At 45.9% G+C, this 25,004-nt stretch overlaps 1 protein-coding gene across 3 annotated transcripts in view; it reads left to right on the top strand.

Annotated features, from left to right (window-relative positions):
• The first annotated feature begins 4,459 nt into the window (after positions 1-4,459).
• The window catches only part of Utrn (utrophin), a 502,827-nt gene continuing 482,282 nt past the window's right edge, over positions 4,460-25,004 (top strand). The window contains 2 exon segments of one of the 3 annotated variants that reach the window (NM_013070.2): positions 4,460-4,558; positions 12,443-12,610. In NM_013070.2, the coding sequence (NP_037202.2) occupies positions 12,532-12,610 (79 nt within the window). In that variant the 5' untranslated portion in view covers positions 4,460-4,558; positions 12,443-12,531. 3 annotated transcript variants of the gene reach the window in all.

Below are 25,004 nucleotides of genomic sequence, written 5' to 3'. Positions count from 1 at the left end.
AACACGAACTCCTCACACCTCAGTTTCCAGGTAGTTAGAATTACAGACCGCCATGTCCACTTGTATTTATTTGTTGCTGTACAGGTTTGGTAGAGAATGCTTTCTTTTGGGCTCCTAGATTATATGCAGTCCCCTGTATTTATGTGGATCATGCCCATATAGTAAACAATATGATATACACATATACATATGTATATACTTTTATATATTACTCTCTCTCCATATATATATATTTCTTGTAAAAGATTCTCCTTACTTTAGTAACGCCAGTATAAACATCTTCAGTCTTTACTGTTCAGTGGCCACTTAAGGTAATTATTCTTCGGGTTAATAGTGAGCCAAGGGGCGTGTTCCTATCACTGTCTTCACATGCTCCATAGTGACCTTTCCAGCAGCCACTGAGGGCAGAAGCTTCTGTTGTCACAGGTCACTGACTGCCCAGCATGCATTGCGGGTGGCCTGCTGGTTACAGAGCATCAATGGTTCCCCATACCTCCTGGAGATTGGTGTCCACCATCCTTCAAAGTGAAGCTGGACTGTGAAGATCTCACGGTGACCGCTCTTAGGGAGACAGACCTCTGTAGTCTTAGTCTCCTGCCAGATGTGGTTTTTCTCTCCGAACAAAGGACAGGATCAGCTTGGGAATTCTTGGCCACTGCCAAGCTTTGTTTTTTGTTTTCTGTTTTTTTCTTTTCCCTCCTCTTTGACCCACACATATGTTTGCTTAGGTTGCCAGGTATCTTCTGTCAGTCACTGAGGTTGATGCCTCAAACTTGCTATATGGTGAAGCTTGTTCTCTCTCTCTCTCTCTCTCTCTCTCTCTCTCTCTCTCTCTCTCTCTCTCTCTCTCCTCTGTGTAGCCCTGGCTGTCCTGGAACTCCCTCTGTAGACCAGGCTAGCCTTGAACTCAGAGATCCACCTGCATCTGCCTCCCAAGTACTGGTATGGTACTACCACAATCTGACTTATTTCATTTTTTACTAGTGTGTGTGTGTGTGTGTGTGTGGTGTATCAGAAAAGGATGCTGTATCCCCCAGAGCTAGAGTTAAAGGTGGTTGTAAGCCGCCTAATATGGGTGTTGAGAACCAAAGTCAGGTCCTCTGTCAGAGCAGCAAGCAGTTTTAATCGCTGATTCATCTTTCGAGACCACAGATCATTTCAGAAGGAATAGCTTGACATTTCTACCAACTCTACCAGTATTACAGTTCACATGGGGAGTGCCTATGAGAAGACTCCTTGTTTTGGAGGCTCAGTCCTTAACTAATAGATCCAGTCAACTGCTGAAGGGCAATTGCTTTATGAAGCCTGCGACCTAATACATGGGTTAAGTCACTCGGTGAATGTGTAATTCAATGGTGGCCGGGCTACATGGAGACAGTAAGTTAGTGGAGTCGGCTCTTGTTCTGGGCCTCCTTCTGGCTGGCTTTCTGCTTGCTGACAGCCACGAGGTGTGCACACTCTGCCACAGGCTCTGCTACCACAATGTTCTTTCTGGCCTTGCCTTAGGCTGGAAGCAATGGATCCAGCCAGCCTCAGCCTGCATCCGCTGCTACCGAGAGCTAACATGAGTCTTTCCCGTCAGTCACAGTGACGGTAATCTATACCACACACTTGATCTGAAATCAGGAATCTTGAATGTTCTTGCTTGCACGTCTTATCTCACCTAAATGAATCCTACATTCTTCTAGGGCGAGATCTATGTTGGCTTTCTATGTATCGTTGGCCACAGCAAGCCTCGTACCGATGCTGGCTAATGGGAGGAGTGGAAGTGGACGAGAAAGTCAATCAGTTCCTACTAGGTGATTAGATTCTCTTCGGCTTGTATGGAGAGCATCCTCCAAGGTGAAGTTAAGTCAGACTTTATAAAGAAGTCTCTTCTGTCTCAGCCCTCAGTACTCGAGACCCCAGAGGTTTTCAACTGGTGATTAACACGAGGCTAGTGAATTATTTTCACTGGCTCATAAATTAACCCTCCAGGATTAAGGAAGCACATATAACACAGATTTCATTTAGTCCAAGATAGGTCTTGGCTAACCCTGTAAACTTGCAACAAGTTTTGCAAACAGATGTAAGTTTGCTTGAAAAAAAAAAAGAAAATAAATAAATAAATAAAGAAAGAAAGAAAGAAAGAAAGAAAGAAAAAGAAAGAAAGAAAGGAAGGAAGGAAGAAAGAGAGAAAGAAGAGAAGGAAGGAAGGAAGGTTTGGCAGATGGTGCCACTGGTAAGGCCCCTGATGAATATTAAAGTCTGAAGATTTGAGTCTGAACCCTGGATTCCTCATAAAGGTGTAAAGTGAGTGAGAACTGTCTCGACAAAGTTGTCCTCTGACTTCATGTGTGCACTGTCACCAGCACCCCAACACCATACATCATGTACACACACACACACACACACTCCTACACACACACTCATACACACACATTCATACACTCTCTCACACACATTCACTCTCACACACACATTCACACACTCATACACACACTCATACACACACTCATACACACACTCATATACACACTCACTCATATACACACACACACATTCACACACACACTCATACACACACATTCACATTCTCACACACTCATACACACACTCGTATACACACTCATATACACACTCACATACACTCATACATACACTCATACATACACATTCACACTCACACACACATTCACTCTCTCTCACACACACTCATACACACACACTCACACACTCATACACACACACTCATACAAACGCATTCACACACTCTCACACATACACTCATACACACACACTCGTATACACACTCACTCATATACACACTCACATACACATTCATACATACACTCATACACACACATTCACACTCACACAAACATTCACTCTCACACACATTCACTCTCTCTCACACACATTCACTCTCTCACACACACACTCATACACACACTCATACACACACACTCATACAAACACATTCACACACACTCTCACACACACTCTAACACACACACTCATATACACACTCACTCATATACACACTCACACACTCACACCCATGCACTCACACCCACACACTCATGCACACACACTCACACACTCTCACACACATTCACACACTCTCACACACACATTCACACACTCTCACACATATATTCACACTCTCTCAGACACACATACATTCATACACTCATACCCATGCACTCACACTCACACCCACACACTCATGCACACACATACTCACACACTCATATACACACTAACACACACTCACACCCACGCACTCACATGCACTCACACTCACTCACACCCACACACTCACACCCACACACTCATGCACAGAGAGAGAGAGAGAGAGAGAAATTTAAAGGTTAGCACCGACGTTATTTGTGTATATGCACATATAAGGACACTTGGGGTTGTTTAAACAGCATTTAAAAAAGATGCTAAGAAAATTGTATAAAATAAATATACCCTTGGATTTAGAACCGCAAACTCAACAACCTCAGTAAACAGAAATGGGATGAGTTGGCCAGCAGGTCGAGATTTATTTAAAATAAAAACTAAAAGAAAAAAAAAAAAAGCACTCGGTTAACAGACACCTAGTGTGCCTAGGGGGGCGTGACACCCATTTTCGGACAATTTGAATAAAAGGCACGGTGCGTGCGCATGGTGCCTACTCCAGCTTCTGCCTTCCAGCATGCACGACTGGTTCCGGGATTCCCGCACCGCGCACCGCACGGAGCGGGCGGCTGCGGCTGGGAGGGCGCTTAGGGCTAGTGCTGATTGACCGGGCGCGCGGTCAGGTGACCCGAGGCGCCACGTTCCGGGAGCCCGGCTCCCAGTGGCTTCCCAGGCCCGGGCAGGGCCGAACCCGGAGCCGAGGGGGACAGGTCTCTCCCGGAGAACAAAGTTGCTGGGCCGGGGCCCCGAGCCCGGGGCGCGCGAGCGGCTAGGCGTCTGATCCGACCCGTGGGATCCACGGCTCCGAGGCTGGGCGGTCCGTGCTGAGAGAAGCGAGCTCCTTCCCGGGTGGCGGGCCGACCCAGCAGCGCCCCACCCTCGCTCTCCAACAAAGGGGCAGGCGGCGGCCGGGGGAGGACCAGGAGGAGGAGCCGGAGCAGCGAGCAGCTCTCGCGCACAAAGTTGTGGAGTCGTCCTTCCCCGGAGGAGGGGAGCGGGCAGCGCCGGGCGCGGGATTTCTCCCGCCCAGGGCCGAGGAGGAACCTTGGGCTCCCTCAGCGGATCCGGCGACCTCCGGGAGAGGCGTCCCTTTTCTTTGGGGTCATTCCTGTAGAGGGAAAACTCCAGCGTGCGCCTGCCCCCCGGGCTAGCGTTTGGACTGTTTTGTTTTTGGCGGAACTACCGGGCAGGAAGATTGCACAAGTCAGGGGGCGTTTCCAATCGGGTGTCAATTTTGGATCCCCCCACCCCCTTTGGATTTTGTCGGGCTTTCCACGTTTCATTAAAAAAAAAAAAAAAAGGAAAACCAAAATTCTCCTAAGGTCCAACGCAAGCTCCCCACTACCCGAACACGCCCAGAGGAACCCTGGGGCCTCTGGGACTTGGTTAGCAGGTAAGCCCATGCATTATTGAAGCTTCGGGCTGGGTAATGTGACCGCAGTCCCGGAGGGAACGGGGCGGGGGCTGAAAGGAAAGGAGGTGGGTCCTTTCTGCAGTTCCACCGCCTTGGTCCCGAAGTAGCTGTTGCCAACTTCTGCACTTTCCCTGGAAGCTCTGCGTCTTCTGACTGGGCGGGAGAGAGCTGGGATGAGAAGGTGGGAATCTGTACTGGTCGCCAAGGTCTCAAATTCCTAGGTCTAGTTTAGCGCTGTTGTCTTGTCCCTCCCTTGAGAGGAGAGGGTGCTGTCGCCTGTCTGTTTATCGCCCCAAGCAGGGCAGCAGGACTAGCGATCTTCAAGAGGGGACGTGGCCTCTTTGGAGAGCTTGTCACACACCTCCGGTTCCCGGGAAGGCGGGGCCCGGGCGGTGTCCCGGAGGAGAGGGTGGGGAGGGCGGCTGTATAGTGGGAGGGTTGGGGAGCGCTTTCTAGCCGGCCTCCAGGCTGGGGGCGTGCTCGACCTCTCGGTAGTTGCCGTTCCTCAGGGTGGGGCCCCAGTGTGGCGAGGTGGCCAGCTCCCTGCCTGCAGCTCTGGAGAGACTGAGGGGTTAGGGATATCTCATTGGTGCGCAGTCCCGCGCGGCTGCCTGCTTTTCCGGACTCTTGGCATTCCTCACTGCAACTGACAAGGTAATTCTTGCCCCTCTTTGGCCTGGGTCTGAGGCTTTGCTTGCCCAAGGCCACTTTAAAAGCCAACAAAGAGCTAATTGTAAGCTGTGCAACTTTTAGAAGGCACTTTGTTCAAAGAGACTTTTCAAGTCCCTAGATTCCGACCGTGCGGTGTTCCAGGGTTATTTCAAGGGGAGGAGAAAACGTGTGTTACTCTTCAGAGTCAGGGACCCGCCTTTTTTAAACCCCCAAATTGGAGATCCTGGGTGTAATTCCGGGCTCCACTCTTTGGAGTCACTGAGGTAGCATCCTTTATTCGTCTTGCCTTCAGATACCTGGGTCACCAGTATCTGGAGAGGTAGGCTCTCCATGCATTTGAGTGGGAGGGTTTGCCGCGGCCAGAGCGCACGAATTCCGGAAGAGATAGGATCTCCAGGGTGGCGCGGTAGCAGCCTCATCTATTCCGTTGGAACTTGCCCTGGGCCTCTGAAGTCAGGCTGGACCCGCGGGGGCTGGCTGCTGCTGGGCGCTGGGGACGCAGCCTGCAGATTACACTGGTGCCTGCCTGTAAGAACTGGAGGAATTTGAAGCTCGTGGGTCGTTCAGTCCCGAAGACAAGGCAGTGAGGGGCATAGGCCATTCCCGCTGAAGCGCCCCGCCCCCCACCAGCATTTATGAGACCTTCGAGATAGCTCTTTAACCAAAAATTTATTGCGCCCGTAAACAGCATTAATCACAGTGGCATTAACCTTTCCTGGAGCGCTTCTAGTGTGAATGAATGGCAGTTCTTGGCACTCAGCGGTCTCCTTTACAAGCAGAATGGCAAACTTGTTCCTCGGCTTCCCTCTCCAGCATTCCTAGCTTTTGACCACTTGTGAGTGACTAGTGTTTGCAGGACTTAGCTTTTCTTCACAGCTGCTTGATTGAATATTCCTTTATGATGACACCTTTTGAATGTTGCAGATTCTTGAACTTTTGCCTATAAAGCCACCAACCCTGGCGTTCTGTTTTGATATGACAGAGAAGCATCCACCCTGAAGAGCCTGTGCTGTGGTGCGCGTCAGTTTCTGTGGGGAAACTGAATGGCATCGGCTGTTATTTTTGAGAGGAGAGCAATTATGTATAGGGCTCCTGTCCAACCTCTGGGTCATTCACCTCTAGTTTCTCCCTTACCCCCGTGTGGAATGTGGCTCCTTCCATTCCACGGGCGTGGGTGGAAGTGGAGTCTCTTTGGGACACATCGTTACTAAGAAAATTTTGATTCTGTCCCCATGTAACTCTACCAGCAGTTACAGAGTTACAGTTGCCATAGCGTTTTATTTATGTTATTTTGAGAAAGGGTTTCGGGTTGGGGATTTAGCTCAGTGGTAGAGCGCTTGCCTAGCAAACGCAAGGCCCTGGGTTCGGTCCCCAGCTCAGAGAGAGAGAGAGAGAGAGAGAGAGAGAGAGAGAGAGAGAGAGAGAGAGAGAGAGAGAGAGAGAGAGAGAGGGGGTTTCACTATGTGGCTTAGGCTGGCTTTGAACTGGCACTCCTCTTGCTTCAGCCTCCGAAGTAGCTGGGGTTATAGGTGTGCACCACCACACCTGGTTTGCATCTGGAAGTTTGGAAGGAGGTAACCTTTAACTTTCCAACTCAACATGGAGCTCCTGGAACATTCGCGGCCACAAGAGTTGGTGGCTGGTAAATGTTTTAAAGGACCTTCTCTTAATGTGTTCGTCCTCATTCTTTTCCAGTTTATTGATTTTTTTTTTTTTGGTCCTGCTATGTTTTTGCAGTGTAGTAGGAATTTGCATTATCAAGAAGAGAAGATTGGAAAAAATTATCCCAAGGAGAATGACAGAATCAAACATTATGATGAAGAAGCATTATTGGTCCTATGCAAATGAAACCTGTGTACAAGAGTTAACTTTCTCTCAAAATGAAATTGGCGGCATTGTGTGTGTGTGTGTGTGTGTGTGTGTGTGTGTGTATGTGTGAGCATGTGTGCCTTTTTAAAATATGGCTCTGTGGTTAAGAGAGAGTTCAGGTTCATTTTCTTATGTCCATTTCTGGCATCCTTGGGCACCAGGTATACACACGAGGTAGACATTCACATATAAATTGAAAAAAAATGCATTTTTAGATATTTATTTATTTATCGAGTGTGTGGTGATCAGGCTTAGCGGCAGGTCCCTTCCTAATAGAGAGGACACGTCTTTGAGGAGCCTAACTGTGGAGGTCCCTGGATAAAACCAGATGTGAAGTAGCACAATAGACCTGTCTTTCAAAGGGACCTCATTCCAGAAAAGAGACTTTTTCTTAGGCAACTGGATTCCCCATAATAGAATGTTTACATAATCTGTGGATAAGATTTTGGTTCTCTAATATATTAAAGATACACATAAAAGTTTAGCAAATCTTTTACACTTTCAAGATAGGAATATATTAGCTTTTGATTGTATTCTTTGTGGGGAGGTGTTCCCCATCCCCCAAGCCTCATGTAGCCCAGGCTGGCCTCAAACTCTCTGTACAGTAGAAGGTAGCTTTAAACTCTGGCTTCTCCAGCTGGAGTCACTGGTCCACTCCTGGTGGAAGCTGCTAGGCAAATGGCCAGGCTGCCAGGCTTCTTGCCTGGTTACTTTTGACTTTAATTTCATTTTTGTAGTTCTGGGGAGCAAACCTAGAACCATGCCTACCCTAGGAAAGCAGAGAATCACATCTTCAGCCCTTTGGTTTATTTTTAATTTTTAAGACGACTAGTTTGGGATTTATTCTGTAGCTCAGGCTAGCCTAGGATTTTGAGAACCGTCTTTTCTCTGTCTCTTAAGTACTGGGACTACAGCTGTGAGTCACTATACTCAGGTCTGTGTATAGTCATAATAAACATTTAAGAAGTTTTTTTTAATGTCCTATAAAGTCTGGGAGGCTGATGAGCCCATCCATCTATTGAGAGGAAATGGTTCTTAAAGCTTTAACAATTTACCAGTGTTCCTTTCCTTCAACCGTTTTTGACTCTCATTTTGCTCTTATTAATGGACTCCTCTCACTTCCTGAGTTGCAGAAAAAGAAAGTTACTATGCGGTATAATGTTCATATTTATATAATAAAGAAGTGCTGTATGCTACAGTGATTGGATACTGAATAATAGAACATGCATCGTGATACAAATGTGAAATTTAAAATAACGGTATAGTACAACTCATTTCTCGAAATAACGATTGAGGCTGGAGAGATGGCTTCTTGGCTCAGAGCACTTCTTACTCTTGTAGAGGCCCCAGGTTCGCTTCTTGGCGCCCATTGTGAGCGGCTCACAATTACCTGTAACTCCACATTTAGGGAGTAGAGAACCCTCTTCTGGCTTTGACAGGCACTGGGTACTAGCATGCCCACTCGAACATACATGCAGGCACTCACGTGTACACATAAAAATAATTTTAGGGGTTGGGGATTTAGCTCAGTGGTGGAGCGCTTGCCTAGGAAGCACAAGGCCCTGGGTTCGGTCCCCAGCTCCGAAAAAAAGAACCAAAAAAAAAAAATTTTTTTAAAGTTGTAAAACAGAGCCTCTCAAGAATTGATTGGTCCGTTACTACCCAGGAAGAAATCCTAGTTCTGACATTTGTTTTTCTTTTGGTTGGTGGGAGTCTCATTTGGCAGTTCAAGGAGACCTAGAACTCTCAGTGATTCTGTCACCTCGGGGATTACAAACGTGAGCCACCTTGCCTGGCTCCGACACTTGTTTTTTTTTTTTTTAAGTATTTATTTTATTTTTTAAGATTTATTTATTATATGTAAGTACACTGTTGCTATCTTCAGATACACCAGAAGAGGGAATCAGACCCCATTATAGATGGTTGTGAGCCACCATGTAGTTGCTGGGATTTGAACTCAGGACCTCTGGAAGAGCAGTCAGTGTTCTTAACCGCTGAGCCATCTCTCCAGCCCCCCGACACTTGTTTTAATGTGTGAATTAGTGTACTTTTTTTTCTGCAGATTACTGTTTGCATGTCTTGACTGTGCTATTCCTAAGTAATGATTAAGTCCATCGAGATTGGGAGGCACTGTTAAAGGGGGCTGTGGTCAGGAAGAGACAGATGCTGAACTTAAAACTGAACTCGGCTCCTTTGTGGGCAGGGTCATCCGGGAAGCTCGGGAGCGGAATGGAACAGTCCTTGGTGGCATCCTTAATGAATGGGTGCTACTGCAGGGCAGACCTTCAGTCCTTTAGGCCCTGAAGATATTTCTTACACTTAGTGAAGATTGGATTGTTTTATCCAAGTGGTACCCATGTGCAGCAGAGTTGGTGTGATGAACCTTCCAGAATAAAGTTTGTGTCAGTGGGCCACGTGGCTATCTAAGTTTCCACACATCTACAAGACGTACATACCATCCCTGAGATCCAGATCCGTGTTTCGACGCTCCTTTCTGTGTCTCAGAAGCAACGTGCACCGAGAAAATCCAATTCACACTCATTTCTCTCTGTCGAATGTCCTTTCTCAGTGGCTTCCAACCCAGTGGTATCTCATCCACTTCTGAATTGCCCAGTGCCAGCTGAGTCACTCAGCATGCTAGTGTCCTGCATATCTAATGCCAGGGCTCTTCCTGAGTCTTACTGATCTTCTATTTAATATCCTGTGTATCCACTCATTTTCCCCATCTGATCCGTTGAGGCCACAATCGCATATTGTTTATAATATTAGCAGTATTATGACAGAAAGATTAGCATAATAGATACAGAGCCACTTTTATTTTTTTTACAAGTTTTACTTCCTCTGCCTGTGTGTATCTTTGTATATATGCACATGCACATAGATATACGTATATAAATGCATAGACATTGAAGATCCTGTCACACTTTATTACTATTTCATCATGTCTCCTACAATGGGAGATAATTCTCCTACCTAGCAACACTGTTAACTAGTCCTGAGGTTTAACATTGGTATAATAATATTGCCTAAAGTAAACTCGAAAATGTTTTCTTTGGAAATTCTGAATTCAACCCAGGATAGTATTTGGTGGTCAGGTCTCTTTAGTCTTGTTTAATCCATGAAGAAGTTCCCTTTCTTCATGTTGTGTTTGTTTGAGTGACATTGGACCTGTGTGTGTGTGTGTGTTTGTGTGTATTAGTTTGGAGGCCAGAGATTGGCATAGTTCATCATCTAATGTTTACACCTTATTTTTTTTCTTTTTTCTTTTTTTTTCGGAACTGGGGACCGAACCCAGGGCCTTGCGCTTGCTAGGCAAGCGCTCTACCACTGAGCTAAATCCCCAACCCCTACACCTTATTTTTAAGACAGGATCTCATTGAACCTGGGGCTCGCTGATGGGCTATAATCCTGTTTCCAGCTCCTAGTTGGAAACAGGTGTGGCTGGCATGTGTCACATGCCCGCTCTCTCTTCTCTGTCCTTGAAAAATGGATATGGAGGATTGAAGTCAGGTTCCCAGACTTGTGTAGTAAGCTCTTTACCCACGAAACCGTCTCCTCATTCCCCAGGCCTTTTGTTTTGACATCGTCTGCCCAGTTTGTCTGCCCACGATAAGCCTCATGTTTGATACTCTGACAGAGACGCCCTACAGATGGTATGCTGTCATTTCCATTTATCACCAGAGGCCCCATTGATGCTTCTGTAAAGTTTTGTAAAGATCATTTTCCTCCAATATAGTAGCATGAGACAATTTCAGATGTAGAGAAGAGCTGAAAATTTTCCATTCAACATCTCCTTACTCGTGACTCAAGTTCTTTGATGAGTACACCTTAGTCCTTGGTGCTTCCTGAGTTACTCTGGCCTACTGACAAGCCCTGGTGTGAACAGGCTTATGTCACCTCTCTGATTGTCATTGTCCTCAGACAGGTAGCCAGGCCTCTCTAGGAAGCTCTGGCCCCCGTTTTCTTCCTCACCTGTGTGACATGCTTCCTCTTGGCTCACTGCTGTCCAAAAACAGGACTCAAACACCCCCCCCCCAATTCTCTGCCGCTCTAATAATATTTCACATACTGAGCTCTTCTCTTTTCTACTTCCCCCATGGCTAATGAATTTCTTCCTCTCTTTGAAGGATAGGCCCAAATGTCAGGTCCTCAGGAAGGGCTTCTCAATGGCCCTGGGCAGGTCAGATTTGTCTACTTTATTACTTTATTACTTTACATTTCTTTCCTGTACCATTGTCAGCCATCAGGATTGTAATGAAGTAATTCATTTTATAGTGAGTTTATTTCTGTGTCCATAAGCCTCGCTGTGGAAGAGGCTGTGCTAAATAAAGCCTTACATGGTATATATACTCAGTAAGCTTTACTGGTTATGATAACTGTATATGAGAATATATGAGGCTGGGAGACGGCTGAGTGGTTGAGTACTGGCCACCCTATTCCAGTACCCATGCAAATGCTCGGCGGATTTAGCAGCCTGTTTGTAATCCCAGCACATGGGTTCAGGAGATCCCTGGGGTTCAAAAAGAGACCCTGCTTTAGCATAAAAGGTAGAGTGTGGGCCTCCACATGGATTTCCACAGAGATCCCTGGTCCGGCTAGGTTCGCGGGTCCAGGAGAAAGGAAAAGAACTCGTGCAGGTGTTGTTCCGCCTCCATTTCAGGCTGGGCTTAGCCAGCAGAAGATGGACTAGCAGGCAAGGGGTGCAGGAGGGCTTCTGGCGGCCATTTTGGGAGAGCAGATCTCTTCTCCAAGTGGCAGTGACACCTCTTATGACAGAAGCTCTCAGACTACCGAGTGATTCTTGCACACCTTTAATCCTGAACACGACCCTTAAATACAGTTTTATGGGTGGGTTACCTCATCTACATATTCAGGGGCATGGTCCTGTATTTCCGACTAATCAGTCTTGAGCCTATGTGACCTGCGGTCACATTCTCACCTGTGGAGGAGGGGCTTGGGGCACTGCTCTATGTGACTGGTCTGTCTCAAACCTCTCTACAGGGGTTTGTGGGGGGCTGCAGCTAGTGAGACCCTGATCTGGGAGTCTGGGAATGCGCCTGTTATCCCTATTAGGGTTTCCACGGATTTGACCTGTCTCAACCAGGAATCAAGGTACCTTTCACAATTCCATAGAGAGCTGCAGTTGAGGCAGACACCCAAGTGTCAACCTCTGACATACACATGCACATGCACGTGCACACATATACATGCACTCCTACCCTCTTTCACATACACACACACAGACATATGCCAGAAGCAAAGAAAAAAAAATAAGGAATATGTTTCTGTATTTCTAGTCAATACTTTCTCTTTTCCTCTTAGGTATTCATGGTAGCCTGGACCATTATTCCGAGGTAGTCTTCAGAAGAGGATCTGGGAAAGCCTTTGGATTATATTGAAACTCATCCAAGATGGCCAAGTACGGGCACCTTGAAGCCAGCCCTGATGATGGGCAGAATCAGTTCAGTGATATCATTAAGTCCAGATCTGGTGAGTAACGGAAGGAAGCTCCGGAAGCTCCGGGTGGATCTTTCAGTGTAGAAGACAGAGATTTCTTAGCTTGTTGGGCATTGTTCCTGTTCCGCAAAGTTCTTCCGAGGCCCCGTGACTGTTGCTCTGTCAAAGGCAACATCCAGTCTCTGTGTGGCCTATCTTATCCTCCCAGCCTGCTTTTGTTACATTGTGTCTTCAGTAGCAGCCTGATGCTGCACTAATGATGTCAATAAGATAGACGAGCATAGTCTAACGTTTTCCCGTATTCCCTGAAAACAGAATCACATGCTTAGAGCAGCGAATACTATAGTTTCTGACAGAAAAATCTTGTGGTGGGATTCTGTAGCCTTCTGCCTACCTACCACATTGCTGTTGGATGCTAATACTGGCGTATGACCTTCTGTTTCCTTTTTGAAATGCCAACTTCTAAAGATACAGTTTCTCCCCAATGTGATCAAATCAGCCAGACTAAGACAGACGGATGACTTTCATGTGAACGTTTGGAACCTTGAACAGGTCTTTGGATGGCGCCCTGCTCCCAGCTTATTATATAACCACTGCTTTTCAATTCTGGTTCTCCAAATGAATCAACTGGGGAGTTTTTACAAATGCAGATGTGCTGGCACCACTCCAAACCCACTGAATGAAAATTTCTGTATTTTTAAAGAGCTTCAAACATGGCTCTGAGACAGGCTTAAAGGGGAGCAAGCGTGGCCTTTCTGAGCTCGGAAAATTGTATAGAGTTCTGTCCTGGCTGCGGACATTGTCCTCTTGTAACTCCAGCATTATAAACATTGCTTCCCGTGTCACTCTGAACAACAACAACAACAAGAGCAACAGTATCACCATCAAATAGAACTCAAAGCTGATATTTCCTGTTGTAAATGTCTCTGTGTCGTGGTAAGAGCTCATTTCTTAGTTGAAACTGCTAAAATACGTGCAGGAAATGAGATCTCAGTAGGATATGAGGTTCCATTCATGTTGCTGGTGGTGCTTGGTTGGTAAAATATCTGGATGTTTCAGATACGGCTGTGACTACACAATGATTTTTGGAGCTTTAAGGACTCTCTGGGAGATGCATTTCCGGCATGCCCTGTGGTGTATGCACTGTGAAGTGTACTCTGAGGAGGCTGTGTTCTCCTAAGTTTCAGTTTAAGGGTACTGACTTTCGTATTTAGAAAGGGGGAAAGTGTCAGGAAAGTGGAAGAGAGACAGTTAAATATCTCTGTGTGTCTTGTATTCTATGAATTGTGAGGACCGGTGACCCTTTGTATCTTTCTGAGTCAACCTTCATGACATCGAGACCTTGGATTTTGGGGTAGTGAGGTGACTCCGTGGGTAAATGCTGCAGAAGCCTAATGATGTGACCTCAGTCCTTGGGACCCCAGTAAAGAAAGGTAGAAGGAGAGAACTCTTTCCACAGAAACCGTCCTCTTACTCCATATGTGCACAGTGCTATGTGTGTGCACACACATATACAGCAATAATAAATAAAAGAGTAAAAAAATAAAGACTTTAGATATTTATCACTAGTTGTCTGTCTTTGTCCACTTGAAAATAGTTATTATGCAAATTTTAGCTTTTAGAATATATGCCGAGTATCCACACTTCCAAACTATTCCTTAAATTAAAAATGGCTATTTATAAAGGCTGGTAGGGTTCATATGACTGGGGTGTAATTTGTTACAGTGTATACATTGATGTTCAGGATCGTTTGTTTTAAAAATATTGTGGCAGTTTGAATAGGTATGGCCCCTGTGTTTGAACGCTTGGCCCATAGGGAGTGGCACTTTTAGAAGATGTGGCCTTGTTGGAAGATGTGTGTCACAGTTGGGCTGGGTTTTGAGGCTGGGTTTTGAGTGTCCAGTGACACTCAGTGTGGTACACAGTTTTTTTCCCCTGAGGCCTGAGGATCATGATGTGCAACTCTTGGCTCCACTAGCACCATGTCTGCCTGCATGCTGCCATGATGATCATACACTGAGCCTCTGAACCTGTAAGCCAGCCCCGATTAAATGTTCTTCATGAGAGTTGGCATAGTCATGGTGTCTCTTCACAGCAATAAAAGCCTAAGTAAGACAAATATTATTACATGTATTTATTCGTTTGTGTGGATATGGAGGTTGGATGCCCATACTACTACAGCAGGTCTGTGGAGGTCAGAGGACAAATTCTGGGTGTCGGCTTTCTGGGGTGCGCCTTGTACATTCAGATCAAACTCAGGCTGTGTAGTTCGTTGAGCCGTCTTGCCGACCTACCGTACTGCTTGTTTAATAGGGAACATCAACGGGGTGAATGACTCTGTTTATAGCGTTTCTTCCTAGGCGGAAGATATAAATGTACATTTAAGAAGTTTACTGTAGTTGTGCTTACAATAGAGGAAAAAGGAAAACACCATAAAAATCCATCTTGGGCGTGAGTAAGGTCATTGTTGTCTAGAGTGTTTAGAAATGACCGCCGGTTCTTAGGTCGTTATGATTTTATTTAAAGCCCGTGTTCTCAGTCAAATAACTCTAGAAATAGCTAGGAACTTACTGTTTCTTTACTGGGATCGCACAGCTGTGTGGATTATGCAGAATCCCAGTGGAGGTGATTAAGTTAGGGTGCGTGACTGAAGCAGCTACGTGTTCATAAGAAGTGATGATATCAAGGTGTGCATGCGTGTGTGTGTGTGTGTGTGTGTGTGTGTGTGTGTGCGCGCGCGCGCGCACATATAAACATCACAAACATGGAGGATGCTATTGGTGTATTGTAAAGTGATTATGACACAGGAGGCTGTCGACGTGAAAAGTATCTTTTAAAAGATTGCCAGTGGGAGCCGGGAGATGGCTCAGTAGTTAAGAGCCCTCGTGGCTGTCCCAGGAGACCTGGGTTCATTCCCACAACCTATATGGTGGCTCGCAACCCTCTGTAACTCCAGTCCCGGAGAAGCTGATGCTGTCTTCTGACCTCTGACAACAGCAGGCGCTCACACAGTGCACATTCATACTCGCAGGCCAAGCACTCATGCACGTAAATAACAAAATAAATACATCTAAAAAAATTGCTGATCACAGTGACACACAGCTGCTGCCCTATCACGTGGGAGCTTGGAACAGGGGGATTTTGAGTTCGATGCCAACCTGGGCTATGAGATTCTGCCTCCAAAATAAGAATTAAAAAAAGATGCGAGATATATCCCAGAATCCTCTTGGCATCTGGGACAGTTCTTTTTCTTATTGTCCACGTGTGTTTTCCAAAGCTGCTTGATGAACCTGTATTACTTAGTTCTTACCTTTTTAAAAACTCTCAAATTGCTTGTAGCATTTATGACTGTGCCCTCCCTTTGAGTGGCACCTACTTCAAAACACGATGAAAATTTAGCTTCTGCATAGCCGAGATATGAATCACGTTCTTCTGGCTGGGTTGTATTGCAGAAGCTGGCAGATAAATTTGGATTGAATGAGTCTGTGAGTCATCCTTTTTGCTCTCCAGAAGGCATACTCTCGGTTTTTTTGTTTATGGCAAATGCTTATGACACAGGGTGGTATTCTCAGGATACTCCAAAGTTCACACATTATTAAGAGACTTTTGGAAGTCTGGATTAAATAGTCGGAATGATCCATGTGCAGTAAATAAATTTGAAAGATCTTTCCTGGATTTTCCAGGCTGTGTCTTAGTGTTTCAGTTTTTAAGAAGAACTTTTTGTCCCGCACCTGTCGCCTGCTTATAATCCCAGCATTTGGGAAATGGAGATAGGAGACTCAGGAGTAAAAGGCCATTAAAAAAAAAAGGCCATAGCAATGAGAGAGAGAGAGAGGGAGAGAGAGAGAGAGAGAGAGAGAGAGAGAGAGAGAGAGAGAGAGAGAGAGAGAGAGACTGACTCAAATGTAGTGGCTCATGCCTGCAATCACACTATTTGGGATCCAGCCTGGGCAATTTAGGGAAATCTCGTTTCAAGGACCCCCCCCCCCCATAAGGTAATAGTTTTCTATTGGACAATTAAAAGACTGAAATAAAATTGAGAATTTTATACATGCATATAACGTGTTTTGATCAAATCTACCTCCAATTCCCTCCCTTGGGGTTCCTCAGGTCCCCCTTCTAGTCCTGTCCAATTTCATGTACTCTTTAAAATTATTTATTTATTATTTATTATTTATTCATTTATTTAATTTTGAAACAGGGTCTGGTGGCCACTTCTGAGTCAGTTTGACACAGGCTAGAGTCATCTGAAAGGAGAGAGCTTCGGTTGAGAAAATGGCTTCATAAGCTGCATCTAGCTTAGGGCATTTTCTTCATCAGTGGCCGATGTGGGAGAGCCCAGCCCCTTGTGGATTGACCATCATTTATGGGCTGTTGGTCCTGGATTCTATAAGAAAGCAGGCTGGGCAAGCCATGCAAAGCAAGCCAGTGAGCAGCATCCCTCCCTGGTCTCTGTGTCACCTCCTGCCTCCAGGTTCCTGTCCTGTTTAAGTCATTTCCTTGATATTCTTTGAGGGTGGACTATGATGTGGAGGTCTAAGCCAAGTAAGCTCTTTTCTCCCCAACTTAATTTTGGTCATGGTGTTCTATCACAGTAATAGTAACCTGAACTAAGACATCCGGTTTCTATGAATTGGAGGTTTCGCAGGGAGTTACAGATCAGCCAGTGCTACACAAGGAGCCCCCATCTCAGAAAAGAAAGGAAACGAGAGGGTGGTTAATTTGGGTCAACTTTACAGCGCTGCGTGATTTGAAACCCTTGGGTGGGCTGAGGAGAGGGCTGGGTAGCTCAGTTGGTAGAGTGCTAGCTTGCCTAGCATGCACAGAGCCCTGGATGGTGGCATAAACCTGTAAGGAGGATCAGAAGTTCCAGGTTACCCTTAAGGACATAGGAAGCCGAGGCCAGCCTGGGATATGTGAGACTCTGTTTTAAAACTAAAGACGTCAGTGGGTGAGAGCACACGCTGCTCTTTCTGAGGACCCTATGTCAGTTACTAGCATACCCTCGTGCAGCTCGCCACTGCCTGGAATGCCAGCGACAGAGGATCTGACATCTTCCTCTGCCTCTGTGGGCACTAGCACAGGTGACATACATGTGCACATACATGTAAATAAAAACAAAAACCATTAAACAAAAACAAACTAAAGAAACTTTAGAAAAGAAACTCCAGTATAACCGTTTTATCCTTTTTCTTTACCTCCTTAGTCTGCCCTTTCTTTCTTCCTTCCTACCTTCCTCCCTCCCCTCCTCCCTCCTCCCTCCCTCCCTCCCTCTCTCCCTTCCTTCCTTTTTTCTCAGACTCACAGAGATTTATCTACCTCTTCCTCCCATGGGCTGGGACTAAAGCCTTGCTTCACTGTGGCTGGCTGCCTCCTTGGTTTTTTTTTTTTTTTTTTTTTTTTTTTTTATCTAATTCTGGGTTCTAATTGTTGAGGGAATTTGAGTCCATGCAAAGCTGAGCCTGTGATGTGGTACCCAGCCTTTAGTGCTAGCATTTTAGCTTACATTTAGCGTCTCACTCTAACCAAGTGCATGCCTTGAGCAGATGAAGTGGCAGGAGGTTGGTCCTCACAGCTGCAGTTTCACAAATGGCGACAAAAGCCATAGACGAGTCATTTATTATACTAGTCGTTTCTCTGTTTCAGTAGGACCTACCTACGTGCCTTTTCACATCTCTTTTTCCTTCTCATTGTCAGTTTCCCTGTCATTTAGACCGATGCTTAAATACAGCAGCCTTCGTTGAGTGGCCTTCCCTGTTGACTTTGGAAATACATGTTTTTTGTTTTTTGGTTTCTTTTTTTGACCCACACTTTTTCTTTTCTTTATTCTTCTCTTCTTTAGTTTTTCTTCTTTTCTTTCTGTATTTATTCGAGAAAAGGGCTTGCCTCTGTCCTAGTCTGGCCTCAAACTCATGATCCTCCTGCCTCAGCCTCCCAAGTGCTGGAGTTAGAGGTGTCCACAGCATACACCCTGCTTAGTCACCCCGTGCTGAATCACTGCTTGTGAGTTCTCTGTGTTTTTCCTTCTCGATATCTGGTACTTTGCTTGCATTGTGTACTTGCTGATATCTTTTTCGATGCAGCTTAACACCATGTGACTTGGGGAACCAGTACACCTCTGGCGCCAAGCCCAGGGCACTGTAGATGGTAGCCAAGTGATAAGTACTTACCCAATGGCAAGGGTTCTATGGCTTGGAAATTCAGGCGCTGGGATTTGAATTCAGGCTCAGGTCAGACTGGGGAGACCTGGAGTCTGAACTCTGCACAGTCTTCCGTTCACAAGTCACTTCATCCTGCGGCTGCCAGGACGGTCACCATTTTATGCTCAGATCTGTTCCTTTTGCCTTTGCATAGGTCCTTTCTGCCTCCCCCTTGCTACCTACTGAGGGTGACCCTGGGCTGAAGTCTGGAGCTGCTTTGGTTCCCTGATGGTATCGTAGCCCACATAAGAGACAGGACCTGCTGCTCCTTGGCTGCCTTCGTTTCTGGCTCTGTCCTGTTGCTCTCTTCTGGGAGTTGACAAAGGGGATAACACTGGAGGACAGACAGTCCTTGGGGCGGAAGATGAGAGACCAACACTGTTTCTGACATGGATTCTCTTTCTCCCTTCCTCTGATGGCTGTTCAAGGCTTTTAACGGGCTAGCAAAGACGGTAGGGTTTCAGATGCACTGACATTTGGTACAGAGTAGGCCCTGATCTGGTGCCCAGAGAGGTAACTGTGCTATCGAGATGTGTTGGGGGAGGGCAGAGGAGCCCTTGAAACTAAAAGGAAGCTAATTCCTTTGCTCATGGTTTGCAACGTGCTGTATTATAGCAAGCCTACAGAAAACATGCCCTGCGGGGTCTGGTTAAATTCTAGCTGCCCAACAAGGAGGTCCAGTGTGAGGGAAAGGATAAGGAGGTTGGCTTTCTCTGTTGACCTTTCTCAGAAGGTTGTCTTTACACAACACAGAGGCTAAGTTGCATTTAGGGAGCGAGTGGTCTGCTTTTTAAAATGTTTTACATTTACAGTAGTATCTGTGAGAGACTTTTCTCCACAGTTTAAGGAACTATGAAAAACATTTCTTGCTCCTCCCGAAGCTTCCCTTAGCTGAAATATCTGTGCTTTGAAGGGAAGCCTTCTAGCCGGCTTGGTTTTTTTCCACGAGCCCTTGGGATTTGCCTTAAGGGACAAACAGGAATCCTTGTGGAAACTCAAGTCTGTAAGAGAACAGCAATCCTTGGAACGAGCAAAAAAGCCTTGCCTGTGTTGTCACCTCACGAGACTGAGGAGGAGCGACCTAAGATCTTGTCTGTGCCAGTATTCTAGCAGAGGTGGTGTGTTCATTTTAGAGTCAGGACAGAAAACTCAATTCTATTGAATTCTTATTTGAACCCAGAAGTTTGAAGTAGATGCTGATATCATGACTTTCCTGGGAACAAGGAAACACGGGCGATCGTGCAGGCTGTTGTAAACACTGGTTAAAGTTTAATTTAAAGCAGTGGGGAATAGGATGCAGGTAGCTAGAGTCCCTCCCTCTCACACAGTGTGGGGAAATAAGGGTTTACCCTGTTGTTGTTTCGATATGCATTTTTTTTTTTAAATTAGAACTGCTGAATGAGAGCTATGCTCAACTCCGTAGTTGGAATACGAGGCAGTGTGAGATTTTGTACACGTGTGTGTATACGTGTTTGTGAGTGCATAGAGACCAGAGGATGACCTCGGGTGCTGTTTCTTAGGAGTTGTCAACCTTTTGTTGTTGTTGTTGTTGTTGAAGCAGGCCTAGCCCAGGATTGGTGCTCTGGCTGGCTCCTAGGTATTGAGCCCCAGGGATTCGCCTGTCTCTGTCTCCCTAGTTCTGGAGTCATAAGCTTACCAGATGCTGCCACCATACCAAATGCTACAAGGCAAGCCCCTTACCGTGTGAGCTACAGTGTATTAGAGGTGACAATAGCCTGGGGACCGGACCGGGCCTTGGAACCCAGGCCTCCTTCCTATTGCCTTTGCTTCGTCCACTCTTAGGCTTACATTCATCCAATCCAGGGTGCGGATGACACTTAGGGACGTACGAAGTCCTCTGACTTCTTAGCTAAGGTCTGTGTCTGTCCAGTGGGGCTGCTCTCGTCGAGGCTGGCTTGTGAGGCACGGCTGACTCACAAGTGAATTGTTTTCTTATGCTTGTGCGGCCGCTGAGATTCTGACTTGGTGTGGTACAGCCGCCAACCGGTTTTGGGAACTCAATTTTTGTTATATATATTTTTTAAATGATTTTTTTTAACATTTATTTTAGTGTATGTGCCCTTGTAGAAGTCAGGGGACAGACTGTGGGGAATTGGTTTTCTCCTCTTGCTGTGCGGATTCTGCAGATATACTTTTGGGTGACCAGGTTTGGAAATGGTAAGGGCTTTTAACTGCTGAGCCATCTTGTCTACCAGGAAGTCTAATTTCATATATGTGTATGCAAGTATGTATGTATGTATGTATGTATGTATGTATGTATGTATGTATGTACGTATGTATGAATGTATGTATGTAGGAATGTATGTATGTAGGAATGTATGTATGTATGTATGTATGTATGTATGTATGTATATGAATAGACTGTCAAGTACGAGTATTTTCTCCTTCTTTGGGTGTGCAGTTGACTAGGGGATCTCTTGTGCCCAGAGCAATCACTGTAGCCCTTACTTCTGTCACACACTCTTTTTTTCTGTCCAAAGAATAAGACTCTGGGCTGGATGTGGAAGTGCATGCCTTTCATTCCAGCATTCTGGAGCCCGAGGCTGGTGGACTATTAGTTTGAGACCAGCCTAGTCTACACAATGAGTTTCAGGTCAGCCGGAATCACACAGTAAGACTCTTTCTTAAAACAAAACAAAACAAAACAAAACCCGAAAAACCCAAACAATAACAACCCCCCAAAAAAGAACCCCAAAATACCAAACCAAAACAGTCACAAAATCACCCCCGCCCCCAAACAAACAATCAAAAAACCCAAACCAAGAACGCAGGTCCTTCTCAGCAGAGAGATCTATTTCAAAAGAGGACTTGGTGATGAAGCCTAGGATAGACGGCCTTGCTTCCCGTCCTCTCAGAAGTATCAATACTCCACGCCCTCTCAGAAGTATCAATGCTCCACACTCTCTCAGAAGTATCAATACTCCACGCCCTCTCAGAAGTATCAATGCTCCACACTCTCTCAGAAGTATCAATACTCCACGCCCTCTCAGAAGTATCAATACTCCACGCCCTCTCAGAAGTATCAGTACTCCAGCCTGCACGTTGAAAAGGTTTGGTTTCCTGACTATGAGTTTTGGCTCTACAATATTTACGTGGAGGACATATATTTTGAGACGATATATCCCGTCAAGAGCACTGGTGAACCGCCTTATTTAAAGTTGATTCTGTAGTTACATAAATTGATGTATGTTCTCTTATTTCCAAGAGAAATGGGCTTCGAGCTTCGGACTGTGTGTCAGAGTTGCCCTCCCGGATTCTGACTCAGGAATTCCCACGAGCCCGAGGGTTTTTCCTTCCTAGTGCCTCGGTTTAGACAGTGCAAGTCAGGCTTATGAGTCTTAGCCTCAGAGAGAGGCCTGAACTCCCCCCTAGTGAGGAGAGTGAGAGTAAAGTGTTTACTTTTGCTTAAGACATTTCCTGGTAAATAGATTTAAAAGGTAATGGTTTTATAATATCGGACTTTTATTTTTTTGGTGCCTCATAGTTTGGAACTTGGGTTTGGCTGAGAGGAGGTGAAACTCAGGAAAGTGGGTCAGGGGAGGGCTGACGAGTCCTGGGGCATCTGAACTAGAATCTCCCTCCCAAGTACTGAATAGGGGTGTTGGGGTTTCTCTCTCCCCTCTGTACAGTAGTCACACCTCAGCGCAGTTAACCCCTTCCTTCCCGGAGTCTCATAGTGCACTTGCCCTGAGTCCCTGAGTATGGATGGACTGCTCTGATGGCTTCTTTGTGCAAACTTAGTATGTATAAACTTCCTTCTTTCTTTCCTTTTTTTTTGTTTGTTCTTTTGTTTTTAGACAGGGTTTCACTATTTATTTTTGACCATCCTGGAATTTGTTTCGAAGACTGGGCTGGCCTCAGACTCACAGAGATCCGTTTTGCCTTTGCCTTTCAAGTGCTGGGATGTGTGTGGTGTACCTGGCTGTCTACCTGGCTGGTTCTCCCCATCCCTACTCCACCCCCACACCCCACTTTGTGGCAGCCTGGGCTGTCTGGAGTTCTCAGATGACAGAGGTATGCCAACATGTCTCGTTTATGGAGAATTGGGGATTTCTACCAACGGAGCCCCTTCTCCAGTCCCATAATATGAAAATATAATTTCTAAGACATAATTCCCAAAAAGGGCGTGTTTGTCATTGGTAATGGGAAAGGAAGTCTGTGCTGCTTTCCTGCTTTTCTTTATGCTCACAGTTTTAAGTACAGGTCTCTCTCTCTGCTTTTTCAAGTCTAAGTAGGGGATGCCTGGCGTCTGTGCTTCCTTTGAAACGACGCTGTCTGTCGTTCTTTCAAAGCCAGTGAACTTTAAGAAAGGGTTATTCGTATGTCAAAGGAGGAGTAAAGGGTTATAAAGGGACTGGAGAGACGGCCCAGTGGTTAAGAGCATTGGCTGCCCTTCTAGGGGACTTGGGTTTGATTCCTAGCACCCACGTGGTAAATCACAACCGCCTATAACTCTAGATCCAGGGGATGCAGCGCCCTCTTCTCTGGTCTTCATGAGCGTGGCTCGGACAAAGTTCACAGACACTCACCCAGGCCGAAGCACCTATACAGACGGGATATAAATAACGGGAGGGAGGAGGAGTTAAGTGGCTCACGATCGTGGTAGCATGTTCCTTAGGGATGTACAGAAACATCCGGGAGAGCTTGTTTATGTTTCAGAACCAAACTGAATGAAACCAAGCCAAACCCCAAGTCTCTTATAGAGCTCTGCGAGAATAAAACCGAGCTCACCGGTTAGACATCCTTGACAGTTTAGGAAGGAAATGTCAGCTCATTCACGGAGAAGGCGAGCTTCGAGGTTGAGGATAGCAATTGCTGTGTTGTGTTCCTGTGTATGGAATCTGGGCTACTCCTCCCTCCCCCGCCCCAGTTTTAAAGGGAGCCATTTCCTGGGCAGTTTCAGATGGATACGTGGGAGGGCATTGTGGGTCAGGCCCGAGTATCTTGCTGCCGATCTATGACAGGGACACAGAATTTTGTGCAGACATTGGCCGCATTGAAGAGTGTGGCAAGTCTTAGCAACCCATTTAGGAAAAACCATATTTAGATTGACTTAAAAGAAGTAGGCCACAAAAGAGAACCAATAAAATCTATCCCGAACACACTTAAAAGCAGAATTGGTTCCCAAGTGATACAGGATCCGGTTGTCAGTGAACTGTTGTCTTCTGTGAAATGATAATGCCTTTTGAAATTTACAATGTAAATATTGACTCAGAACTGAGAGGATGTTCCCGAATTTAATTAGTGTGGGAGATTCCCGGCTTTACCCCCGTAAAGCCTGGCTTGCATGAGCTCTGAGTCAAGCTCTGAGTGTGTTCTGGGTTTTATATCTCCATGTAGTGTCTGCAAATGTTTGGAGGATGCCTTACTGAAGAGTGTAGACGTGGGAAGGCGTCGAAGTTAGTTTTTGCCTACTTGACATAAGCCTAGATGTACCTGGGTAGAGGGGATCTCAGCCTCGGAATTACTGTCATCAAATTGGCCCATGGGCACAGCTGTGGGGGCGTGTTCTTAATTGCTAATTGATATAACAGAGCCCAGAGATGGGCCAGAGCTGTATGAGGAACATTCTGGAGCAAGCCAAGGAGAGCAAGCTAGGAAGCAGTGTTCCTCCACAGTCACTGTTGGAGAGTTCCTAACTCATGTTTCCGCCCTGGCTAACCTTCATGATGTAAGTTGAAAGAAATCCTTTCCTCCCAAAGTTGCTTTTGACAACAGTGGTTTTGGTTTGTTTGTTTCTCATTTTCATTTTTATTTTATTGTTAAGTGTATGCATGTTTGCCTGTGTGTAGGTCTGTGGCCTGGTGCCTCTGGAGGCCAGAAGAGTTTGTGTGTGTGTGTGTGTGTGTGTGTGTGTATGTGTGAGTGTGAGTGTGAGTGGTGTGTGAGTGTGTGTGAGTGTGAGTGTATGTGAGTGTGTGAGTGTGTGAGTGTGTGAGTGTGTGAGTATGTGTGAGTGTGTGTATGTGAGTGTGAGCGTGAGTGTGTGTGAGTGTGTATGTGTGAGTGTGAGTGTGTGTGGTGTGTGAGTGTGTGTGAGTGTGAGTGTGTGTGAGTGTGTGTGAGTGTGTGTGAGTATGTGTGAGTGTGTGTGAGTGTGTGTATGTGAGTGTGAGCGTGAGTGTGTGTGTGAGTGTGTGTGTGAGCGTGAGTGTGTGAGTGTGTGTGAGTGTGTGTGAGTGTGTGAGTGTGTGTGAGAGAGAGAG

Source organism: Rattus norvegicus, chromosome 1 (assembly GCF_021556685.1).
Source record: "Rattus norvegicus strain SHRSP/BbbUtx chromosome 1, alternate assembly SHRSP_T2T, whole genome shotgun sequence".
Classification (NCBI taxonomy): domain Eukaryota; kingdom Metazoa; phylum Chordata; class Mammalia; order Rodentia; family Muridae; genus Rattus; species Rattus norvegicus.
This window is presented reverse-complemented; position numbering and strand designations above follow the sequence as displayed.